Source organism: Macroventuria anomochaeta, assembly GCF_010093625.1.
Source record: "Macroventuria anomochaeta strain CBS 525.71 unplaced genomic scaffold BU25scaffold_41, whole genome shotgun sequence".
Taxonomy (NCBI): Eukaryota; Fungi; Ascomycota; class Dothideomycetes; order Pleosporales; family Didymellaceae; genus Macroventuria; species Macroventuria anomochaeta.
This window is the reverse complement of record NW_022985402.1, coordinates 117,312-127,714: the sequence shown is the minus strand read 5'-3', so window position 1 is coordinate 127,714 and position 10,403 is coordinate 117,312. Positions and strand designations below refer to the sequence as shown.

At 52.4% G+C, this 10,403-nt stretch overlaps 5 protein-coding genes across 5 annotated transcripts; 3 read left to right on the top strand and 2 right to left on the bottom strand.

The window, feature by feature from the left end:
* Nucleotides 1-1,779: 1,779 nt before the first annotated feature.
* Nucleotides 1,780-3,306, bottom strand: BU25DRAFT_414848 (uncharacterized protein). Its single transcript, XM_033707395.1, has one exon. It carries the CDS (start codon nt 2,932-2,934, stop codon nt 1,870-1,872), a length of 1,065 nt encoding a protein of 354 aa, XP_033557054.1. The 5' UTR covers nt 2,935-3,306; the 3' UTR covers nt 1,780-1,869.
* A 407-nt stretch (nt 3,307-3,713) lies between these two features.
* On the top strand, nt 3,714-6,050 carry BU25DRAFT_202235 (uncharacterized protein). The gene is made up of 4 exons (XM_033701110.1): nt 3,714-4,573; nt 4,618-4,931; nt 4,990-5,123; nt 5,170-6,050. Exons 1-4 carry the CDS (start codon nt 3,838-3,840, stop codon nt 5,852-5,854), a joined length of 1,869 nt encoding a protein of 622 aa, XP_033557053.1. The 5' UTR covers nt 3,714-3,837; the 3' UTR covers nt 5,855-6,050.
* On the top strand, nt 6,051-6,972 carry BU25DRAFT_202236 (uncharacterized protein). The gene is made up of 2 exons (XM_033701111.1): nt 6,051-6,796; nt 6,847-6,972. Exon 1 carries the CDS (start codon nt 6,247-6,249, stop codon nt 6,760-6,762), a length of 516 nt encoding a protein of 171 aa, XP_033557052.1. The 5' UTR covers nt 6,051-6,246; the 3' UTR covers nt 6,763-6,796; nt 6,847-6,972.
* Nucleotides 6,973-7,067: 95 nt separating this feature from the next.
* Nucleotides 7,068-7,847, bottom strand: BU25DRAFT_401764 (uncharacterized protein). Its single transcript, XM_033705022.1, has 2 exons — nt 7,796-7,847; nt 7,068-7,627 (listed from the first exon to the last, which is right to left on the bottom strand). The coding sequence occupies exons 1-2, from the start codon at nt 7,818-7,820 to the stop codon at nt 7,263-7,265; spliced, it is 390 nt and encodes a 129-aa protein (XP_033557051.1). The 5' UTR covers nt 7,821-7,847; the 3' UTR covers nt 7,068-7,262.
* A 353-nt stretch (nt 7,848-8,200) lies between these two features.
* Nucleotides 8,201-10,366, top strand: BU25DRAFT_434554 (alpha/beta-hydrolase; the record flags this gene model as incomplete). Its single annotated transcript, XM_033708867.1, has 2 exons — nt 8,201-9,827; nt 9,864-10,366. 2 exons carry the CDS (start codon nt 8,201-8,203, stop codon nt 10,364-10,366), a joined length of 2,130 nt encoding a protein of 709 aa, XP_033557050.1.
* Nucleotides 10,367-10,403: the final 37 nt, after the last annotated feature.

Genomic DNA, 10,403 nt, shown 5'->3' with positions numbered 1-10,403 from the left:
TTGTGGAGTGAGCTTTTGTTGTGCAATCGCCTTCTCTTCACGCGATCGCGTCTCGTGTCGATATTTTCGAGACAGGGTTGAGCGCACAACCTTATGTTTTTTAGCCAGCGCTGTCCACGGGATCTTATTGCATGGTATCATAGAGTCTATCTCTTCAAAGGCAGATTTCATAGTCATTGTGGCGTTGAGTAATTGTACAGTGAAGTATGGGTACAAAAAGGTGGTTCGGCGCATTACGCGAATCCGCGCATTACGCGCACGGACACGGTAATTAACAGACCCTGTAGATAGCAATCCAGCACAGTATTCCATCGACCCGATAGTCCTACGTTATCGTTCACCTTAGCCATCAGTATTCTACAGCGGTCCACACCACTACATCTTAGACCGAGGACGTGCAGGAGAAGTGTCGGCGCGAGGGTCGGAGGACATCTTGGGTAGTAAGCTTGCAGGCTTGATAGCATTGAGGAAGAGCTTCTAAAAGGTCGACAGGTAGGAGAGAGGATTACTAAGATTCCAGCATCGCCCGCGCAATCGAAGTGAATGCACACGCCCTACAAACCAACTCTTGATGTAAGACACACCGAGCGCTTGATGTATAATACATCCGCTCTTGGTGTATGATACACCAAACATTGATGTACAGTACATCTTGTACTGACCATTTACATCGAGATGGGTATTAAAGGGGGGAGGCCTGGGCATCAGAGAAGTGGGAGAGGGAAAAGGAAGGGGTTTGCTACGTCATCCCCTCTGTCATCCCCTTTGTCATCCATCTCTAGTCTCCCATACCTCTCTAGCCTTTGCGTATAAATAAGCTGCAGTTATCCTACACATCCTCCTACTACCTGTGAGCAGTGGACTTATCTACACGCGGGTATGATTTGGCTGAATTGCCAAAACCTTTAATAGCTGAGATCCTGGTGTTGATGGTGAGAGGAGGGGAGAAGTGCTGTGAATTTCGGCAAGTGAATAAGTGGTACGGAAAATCATGAACCTTGGCTACTTCCAAGACCGATAGGTCGCTGAAGATCTCCGGCAAGCCTACTGTGCCGCCCAGGCCATCCCAGAGCTTCTTCTATTGCGTCGACTCGAGACCACTCTCTAACTGCTTGATTCCCAGGAGTATGATGTGCACAGATACTTTCTACCTCAACTATTGCTGGATAACAGATGACGACTTGCATACGCGAACCAGGCGGCAAAAACGGATGTGGAGATCGAGCCGCGCTCAATAGAGCTCAACAGCTGCTCCGTGATCGTCTCATCTGGCAATCTGAATCGAAGATTGTTTAGCTCCGAAGGTACCTCGTTTCAAGTAAAGGTACGAAGAAGACCTGTGTTGATAGAGGAAGACATTTTTGACACATCTGTGTTCAGACAGGAGCGAGCGATTCACCTTCCTTTTGTACTCGAACCAATACACGACTTGCGACTACCACGACGCACCAGTGAATGCAAAGAACAGCACAATATGACAACCTAGGGATAGGCAAAGCATGGCGACGCTTTATTTTGACTGACGCAGTGCAAGCCAACGTAGGCTTCGTGCCTATCATATGGGACAAGCCGCTATATCTTAACGAGACCAACGGAAATCCTATTGACAATATTAAATTCGGTGCTAACGGTATTGCGCTATCTGCGGACGGTGAAATACCTATCTTCGCTACAACTGGTGGGCGCAAACTCTGGTCTCGCCCAAAGAAGGAAGCAAGGTGAAGCAGGATGCTCCTGCGGCGAGAAAGTAAAGCGAACGAAGGTTGAACTGGATATAGATATGAAGAAACAATTGAACACGATACTAAATGGGGGCTACCCATCTATAAACGCCATGCTATAATTGACAACAGAGTCGTGAAGACAAAATCAGACAGACATGCCATTAAGCGCATTCGAAGTCTTCGCACCCTCTCCAGTTTCAAACTTGACAAGCGGAACGTTCTCAAACCCGTTTGTCTCCCAGAACGGCTTCTCTTTCTTCCGCCCACTACCCGTCAACACCGCTGTAAGACCACAAGGATCAAGGAACGTCATGAACCACGGCATCTCATCCTTCCAGCCCAGCCCCTTGAGCTCCGTTTGCCCATCCTGCGCAAGATAGACATGATAGTCCTCCGGCAGATAGCGCCTCGGATGTCTGCAGTTCCATAATAGCGTGTTGATGAGCATAAAGCTCGCTTCGAAGACCCAGAAGAACCACTCGTATCGTACAAGCGGTGATAGAGACATCGGGTCCCAGTTTGGTCGTGGACTTGCGGGGATCTGACTGGTGCCAAAGTGCTCGACGATGCGGTAGACGGTGCGGATGAGGATGAGTGTCATGCTGATGTACATCGTCCAGAGTGGTCCTTGGACTTTTCGAGATTTGATCCCAGCTTTAGTGCAGCGTCTGTGGAAGATGCCAGCAATGATACAGAACATAGAGATGACGGCTAATTGACAGATGAGGGAAGCTTTCATCAGGGCATGGCCAAGCTTTTGCTTGCTTTCGCCGACCGTTGGAGTCATAAGGTACGACACACCGAGAGCGTTCATGACTTCCACTATGGCAGAGAGAAAGCCGAAGGTCGTGAGGGTGCGCCCTGGGTGCAGTGGGGCGAAGTAAGGGACGTAGTAGAGAATGCGACCAAGAACATGGTAGTTGGCCAATTCGAGAAGTGGAGGAGCACAGTATATCAGCAGTGTACTCGCGATGTACGTGTCAATATTGTCGTAGTGCCAAGCATCGTATGCCCGAAGTGCGAAGCCAGCTGTGAACATGAGGGCGCAAAATGGATGCAATGCGGTAATCTTCCAGGATCTGTACTTGATGCATTGCCAAATATGGGCAATGGCTGCGACGAGAAACCATGCTGCGAACATGGGAGGTACGGCCTTGGTGGGTGTATAGAAGTAAAGGCTACCTTCGACAGGTCTTCCATCTGCTGCCATGATGGTTATGCTGAACTTCTATGTTGATGATGAATCTGTTCTTTGACCACGATCATCTGTACTTATAACCTGTTTCCTGCATGGTCACTATGTTCTTGCTGCCAACACTCCAAAAAGAGCAATTCATACAACGAACATCTGGCCAATCAAATGTTCGTACGCTAGTACCGACACGGGCATTAACTGGCCAAGATTTACACTGAGGCTGTATACGAAATCCCAAGGTTTGTTGACGTGGGTCCAGGTGAAGCTTGATTAGACTGCGTATGGCAGAGCTGCTCGACTCATCTCACGTGCGGTAGTGTGGCTGTGATTGTGCCTCGCGCACAAGTGGAAAGCTGTTCGGATTGTCTGAGGAACTTCCAATATCATCTGTCGGCCTCGCCGACATCTACATCCTCTCAGAAGCTCTTCGACAGTTGATCTACTATTCGCTGACGTATAGTGCTGCGAGCACCGCTAGCGTGGTCAGCAATTACGTCACCCCTCTTCGCTCTTTCCACACCTTTCATCACGATCCAACCACCATCACTACCGTCTCAAGGCGAAGTGAGTTGCACGACCGCAAAACGCAGCTGCATGACTCATTTGCTCAAACAGGGATTTGGGTCGGCTCGACCGAACAGATCAAATCATCGCTCAGCCCGTACACTAGACCCAGTTTGGAATACAGAGATCGAATTTGGAAAACAAGTTGGCCAAGGAATCGGGCTGCTGACACTGCCAACAACAAGTGGGGCACATCATAGCCCTGCCAATCACAGCCATTTACACTCGACCATCAAAGGCAATAAAGATGCAGAGGAACACGCATCCACCGTTTAGACTGCTACTCGGTCACAAACGCCTCGATTCTAATCTATGCCGCGCGACTTTGGAAGCAATTGTGCTTGAGTTAACATCATGAAGGAAGACGAAAGTGGAGAAAAGAAAGCAACCCGTCAATGCTGGGAGTGCCTCAAACGACGCCTGGTGTGCGACCACACCCTGCCGCACTGCAAGAAGTGCATCAAGGCTAGCAAGAAATGTCCAGGGTATGATAATCAGAAGCCACTGCAGTGGGTGGAACCTGGAAAGGTGACATCGAGACGGAGGAAGAAGGACAGCCCACCCAAAGTGTACACCATTAGGCCAAGAAATTCCCAACCCGTCGCGAGCACTATCCCTAGCCTACCGGTTGCTTGTTCTGAGGATTCCAACAAGTCTGACTCGCCAGAGACCATTACGCTAGACGATGGCCCGACTCTTGAATGGCCCATTGTTGAGGAACTTCGAATCACCCCAGAGGCCATTGAACTCTACAAAAATCAACTCGCGTCCTTACTGGTGCAGGAAGACAAAGCAGCATGGTGGTATAGCCTAACAGCGGAAGAGCAGACAGGGCACATCGCCCTGATGGCTGCAGAGGCCGCTGCGGGGTCCGGGGTGGGTGAGCGCATGATGCGTATCGGTAGCCAAAGGAAGGTCAAGGCAGTGGTGGAAAGAGGCCAGTACTGGGAGGCCGCGATGCTACTACAGTCCGATCGGGATCCCCTCGAAAAGTTGAAGCGGCTGTTGTGGATCATGGAGACGAATCAACTTCCTTCATACGAACATTTGTCGAACGAGACTTGTGAGGTGGTGCAGGCTGTCAACTACTGTATGTTCACTTACCCACGTGAAGGCTCACACTAATTCCGTAAGTCAACACTAGGATCTACCCAGATGTCAAGGAAACTGACTCCTTGGCACCTAACCCAGCTGTGATTCACTTTCCAGTATGGGCCTTGCATGTCTTGCCGCCTGCAATGCATCATACCCTTATCTGCTTGGGTCTGAATCATTTTGTACATTCGTTGCCGGCGGGCTCGAATCGCGCAGTGATTGCCGGCAACCGATCGAAGATTTACAAGTACCGAGGTCTTGCAATCCGAGCCCTCAGCGAAAATGTCGCACGGGATAAGACTCGCAGCAGTGATTTGACAATCAGCAGCATCCTCATGTTCATGGCTATGGAGGTAAGTAGGATCTCGTTGCGGAAATGCTGTCCTTCCGAGACTGATTGAATACCTCCAGGTTCAAAATTCTAGCTCCGGAGACTGGAGATCTCACGTACACGGTATGAAGCAGCTAATAGATATGCGCGGTGGTTTCGGACCTTTGTTACGCACGGCACCTTACTTGATATCAGCGCTGGTCATTTTCGTCGTGCAAGTTCCCTCACTCCTTGCACCAAGCATAGCTAACAATTTGCAGCATTGTGACCTTTTCCAACAGTCTTGGCCCGGCCGTAGATCAGACCAGCATCACCGAGCCCCTCGAGCAGCATATCAAGGAAGTGGAAAGAGTGTACAATCTGATCTTCCCTTACATACTGTGCCCACCAACGCTCTTCATTGAGATCATCCGCATCAACCGCCTACGCCAGGACGTTATGACCTCGCCCTTCGAGGACCCGAATCAGCACATCCTGGACGCGCACGACATCCTTGCCCGTATCGAAGCCTTCGTACCGGAGGATTGGGCACAGCCCGGTGAACACCACAACGACTGGCAGCTGATTGGATCGATATATCAGTCCGCGATTGCTCTGTACTGTACCATGTCGTTGCAAGCCGTTGCTGTACTTCCCAACAGCTTGGAGATGGTGACCATGCGCACCATACACGGCGAGCGTCTACTGGAGAATCTGAAATTGTCTGCACAGACAAGGTACTTGAAGAAGTTCTCATTGTTTCCACTATGCGTACTCGGTGTCGAAGCGGGATATCATGATCAGCAAAGCACTCGACTCTGGATCGAACGACGCTTAGAGGATCACAGTCGCCTTCTAGGCACCAGCAGTCCGCTGAAGGCGCGGGCAGTACTGCGACGATACTGGCAGCAGAAAAAGGCTGGTTGGGATGAATGCTTCGACAGTCCGTACGTCTTCATCCTGTGATGGAGTCTGGGATGGACAGCTACTGAAAATTGCAGACACACTATCCTTGTGCCAGCGGGTGTATGCTGATCCTTTCGACCAGGGGTCATGCTTGACGGAGGCAGTTGCAGGGTTTCTATGTTGGCTAAGTGTGCCTGCCTGAAGCGTCCACGTGCGAAGGCCGAATATATACTGATCCACACGCGCAGTTCCCTTCAAAGAAGATCGCGCTATCCGATAGTGGCCCATTGGATACACTGAGCGAGGCAGAGGGTAGTAACAGACGGTGCTGGCCACCCTTTTGTTTATCTTTCATCCCGCTGCGACACTTCCCTTCCTCGTCCACCACCAACATCCGCTACCACTACCCACAGTATTACCGATATCACACAAGACGGCACAACTTCCGTTACATGCAACATAATTACACGACACGCTCGACGCTACACGCACTGCGCAACTACCACATACCACATTACCAACTCAGCAGCACACCGCAGCCAAGCCAACGTACACTACTCAAGATGAAGCTTCTCAACCTTCTTATGGCGTCCGGTACCGCAACTGCATACGTCTTCACATACTTCGGCAATTGCCCACATGATAATCCGAAGCTGTACGCCGAACCTCCACGCACCTACGCCATACAATGCCAGTTCGATGATGCCGTGCTGTGCGGCATTCATAACTGTCATCGACCGCATTGTTGGACTGCTCCCGCGATTCATGTCAACGAGCTCCATGCCGCCGACATGCGTGGCGACAAGGCCGCTATGATCAAAGTCCGAGATGAGATCTGGGGTCACATCGAGCACACTAAGGCTCAGCACGCCCACAATGAACTCCGCCACCACAATAATCTGAACGAATCTCAACCTCTTGATGATTCTCAGTCCCTCAATGATTCTCGGGCTCGCGACGAGCTTTAGAAAGAGCCGTCACATGGTTGCTTAGCGTCTGGAGGTACGTTCACGCTCATGCAATTTTACCATTTCATGACTGACCGTTGACAGTGGAGTGTGGCACCTCCTTTGGTCGATGCTGCAACAGCCTGTGCACGATGGACAAGGGCAAAGGGTCACTCACCTGCCAATGAAAGCATTGAGTGCAGGTGGTACGGCTACATGACGCTAGGCGTCGGCGGTCTGATCTTTGGAGCTATAGGTTCGCGGGTTCTGGTATCGCGAGAGGACATGGGCGAAGTCTGGTACGGGTATCTCCGCTCTTTCATGCTGGTCAGGCAGCTTTCTCCAGGTTGCAGTTCGTTCATAGCAATATGACTCGCGTGTCCTCGTACAATGTTTTACAGTTCAGTACTGATACAGAGAGGAGATGACCTCAGCATTGTCCCAACCAAAAACGCCATTGATGCAGCTGATGACCTTACACCACTTCCTCATACACTCCTCATCCCCTCTCAATATCCCCATCATCTCTCCAACCCCTTGTTCTCCGGATCCTCATCCCCCTTCGTCTCACTAACCCCCTTATACGGCCTCCCCGCATACAGCATATACCCCTTCTCCTCAATCGTCCCGGCCTTCTCATCCGCCTCAGCCCTGCCCTGTCCAAAGGCGCCCGTCTCCAACTGCCCCTGCACAGCAATCGGCCGGTTTCCCCTAAATCGTTTGCGCATGTCGATCATGCCTTTTTTGCACTCGGCGTACCCCTTCTGTAGCTGTTGGCATTGTGTGGGGAGCGTGTATTTCAGCGGCGGTCGTAAGCAGTCGCCGGGGGAGTTCCGTTCGACCAGGATGCAGTCGCTGTTTTGGAGGCAGAATGCTAGGGCGGCTCCTAGGGGCTGTTAATGCGGCACCATGGTGAAGAGGGTTGTTGTTATGTGGTGTTAAAGCGATCGCATAGCGAATTGGAGCTTGGGCGAAGAGTAGAGGGTCTCGTGCATTGTGTGGTTGCCAGCCTCTGCGCATTGTGTACGGAGGTCTAGAAAGCGTGCCAACTTACGGATGTCTTTGCATGATTGAGGCATCTTGAATGCGTACTTGCGACTTCGAGGCGCAATGGAGTTTGGGCTTGTCGTGCCACTATTTCGAGATGTCGGGGATTGACGCGCCAAGACGCCGATCTCGAAAGGCCGCGGGAGGGCTGGAGCGATATCACATGTCAGACTAGACCGCGTGAAGTGAGACGTCATTTCCCCACAGTTTCGAGTGACGGGAACGGGATGGCTCGTGTCAGGAGAAGTGCTTCTCTTGAGGATTTCAAGTGTTGCTGTCCTCTCAACCGAGACTATGGAGAAAGGGTTCTGAAGAGCTCACATTGACGTGCCTGCCCTGCGACTCAACGCAGCGACGACGAGCATTTCATAGAAGGCACAGCACCACCCCGCTCGCCTGGGTGCCCCCCAAGATGGCCCTCCGCATCCCCTTCCTCGGGCGCCTACACCTGCGCGAGTACTTTGCCCTGGTGCTCTCTATCATCCTCATCGTCCTCGAGTCCGTCATCGCCGTCATCACCCTCGCCCTGCCCACGCCCATCATCAATGCCTGCTACCGCATCACACGCCGTCTGTTCAACCAGCTCTCCTCGCCCTCGTCACGCCGCTCGCGAGACAGGAAGAAGGGCGTCTGGGATGCAATCGCCAATGCTGGCGACTTCACTGAGCTGTGTGAGCTCTACGGATACTACTGTGAAGAGCACATCGTGCAGACCGGCGACGGGTACCTGCTGGGCCTACACCGTCTGGGCTGGAAGCGCGGCGAAGAGGACGAGCGCGTGAACGCCGGCCCGGGCAAAGACGGGCTGAAGAAAAAAGTTGTGTACCTGCACCACGGGCTAATGATGAACAGCGAAGTCTGGGTGTGTCTTACCGAGCGCGAGCGCTGCCTGCCCTTTGAGCTCGTCGAGCGCGGCTACGACGTCTGGCTCGGCAATAACCGGGGGAACAAGTACAGTAAGAAAAACATCCACATGGCGCCCACAGATACGAGGTTCTGGAACTTCAGTATGGATCAGTTTGCGTTTCATGATATTCCGGATTCGATTGGGTATATTCTGGGGACTACGCATCAGCCGAGTTTGAGCTATATTGGATTCAGTCAGGGCACGGCGCAGGCGTTTGCGACGCTGAGCATTCATCCCACGCTGAACGAGAAGGTGGATGTATTTATCGCATTGGCGCCGGCGATGAGTCCCAAGGGTGTTGCGAGTGGGACCGTGGATTCGTTTGTCAAAGCGAGCCCGGACATCCTTTACCTCGCGTTTGGAAGGAAGGCGATCTTGGCATCGGCGACCATGTGGCAATCCATTCTGTATCCGCCCATATTCGTGAGACTTATCGATGCGAGTCTGAGATTCCTGTTTGGCTGGACTGCGGTCAATATCTCGCCCGATCAGAAGCTGGCGAGTTACCCGCATCTTTACTCGTATACGTCGACGAAGAGCGTGGTACATTGGTTTCAAATCATTCGCAATGGTGTCTTCCAGATGTACGACGACGAGGCGCCGAGTCCGATCACCTCGAACCGCTCAAAGTACTACAAGGTCGCCAAGTTCCCTACACGCAACATCAAGACGCCCATCGTTCTCGTCTGGGGCGGCTCAGATAGCCTAGTCGATATCAACGTCATGCTCAAAGAGCTTCCTCGCCACACCATCGCCAAAGAGATCCCGCACTACGAACACCTCGACTTCCTCTGGGCGCAGTCAGTCAACAAACTCGTCTTCCCACACGTCTTTGAAGCACTCGACAAACACGCCAACTCCTCCACCACCACCACTCTTTCAACCAGCGACAAACGTTTGCGTTCCCCAGTCCACTTCAGCAAACCCCTCTCCTCGCCGCGCCAGATCGCGGGCATCGAGCAAGATGGTGCAAGCGACTCCAGCCCCAACGGCACTCCGTCTCAATCTGCGAAGAAGATATCGCAAATCACACGCCGTACATTACTCAGTGATAACGAGGAAACGGAACCGAGTCCGCGCTCAAGGCTCGCGCAGATAACGCGGATTCCGCACCCACGGCAATCGCCACGGAGTCCGCCGCATAGTCACAATACGTTCCTGTTCAAAGATGCCTCGCCGTCTCACCAGCGCACGCCCTCACAATCTCAGATTGAGAGTTTGAAGGAACCGACGAGTTCCGTATCGAAAGTTGTAGCCGTTCACACGATCGGCTCGCCCGCCGCCTCACAGAACGACTCGCAGATTACTACGCAAACATCAACCTCACGGCCTGAAGGGTGGTGGTCTAGCGACGACGTCGCGGACACAGATCCGAGCACGCCGAGCCGAGCACTTAGGAATAGAAGGAGTTTCGACTCGCAAGGTAGCAATGGGCGGCAGAGCCGTTTTGGAGATAGAGGGATCAGTCTTGGAAGTGCCAAGGCGGTCAGTGGCATCGTTGGAGGTCAAGGGCGTGGTGAGAGTGGTGGGGGTAAGGGGGTGAATAGGCTGAGTGTGAGCAGTGTGGGGAGTGTTGGAAGGAAGGAGGAGACGGAAGAAGAGAGGAAGAAGAGCAAGGCGAGGGTTAAGAGAAGGAGTGGGAGTGGGATTCCTGTGCCGGGTTCGAGCTGAACGTGAATACGTATATGCCCGCGTTAACCAGCATATA

Coding starts and splice junctions, on each gene's coding strand:
- BU25DRAFT_414848 (XM_033707395.1), bottom strand. CDS start 2,934: ATGGCAGCAGATGGAAGACCTGTCGAAGGTAGCCTTTACTTCTATACA.
- BU25DRAFT_202235 (XM_033701110.1), top strand. CDS start 3,838: ATGAAGGAAGACGAAAGTGGAGAAAAGAAAGCAACCCGTCAATGCTGG. Junction 4,574..4,617: donor GGTGCAGGCTGTCAACTACT/GTATGTTCACTT, acceptor TAATTCCGTAAG/TCAACACTAGGATCTACCCA. Junction 5,124..5,169: donor GCGCTGGTCATTTTCGTCGT/GCAAGTTCCCTC, acceptor AACAATTTGCAG/CATTGTGACCTTTTCCAACA.
- BU25DRAFT_401764 (XM_033705022.1), bottom strand. CDS start 7,820: ATGCCTCAATCATGCAAAGACATCC. Junction 7,628..7,795: donor TCAATCATGCAAAGACATCC/GTAAGTTGGCAC, acceptor AACAGCCCCTAG/GAGCCGCCCTAGCATTCTGC.
- BU25DRAFT_202236 (XM_033701111.1), top strand. CDS start 6,247: ATGCAACATAATTACACGACACGCTCGACGCTACACGCACTGCGCAAC.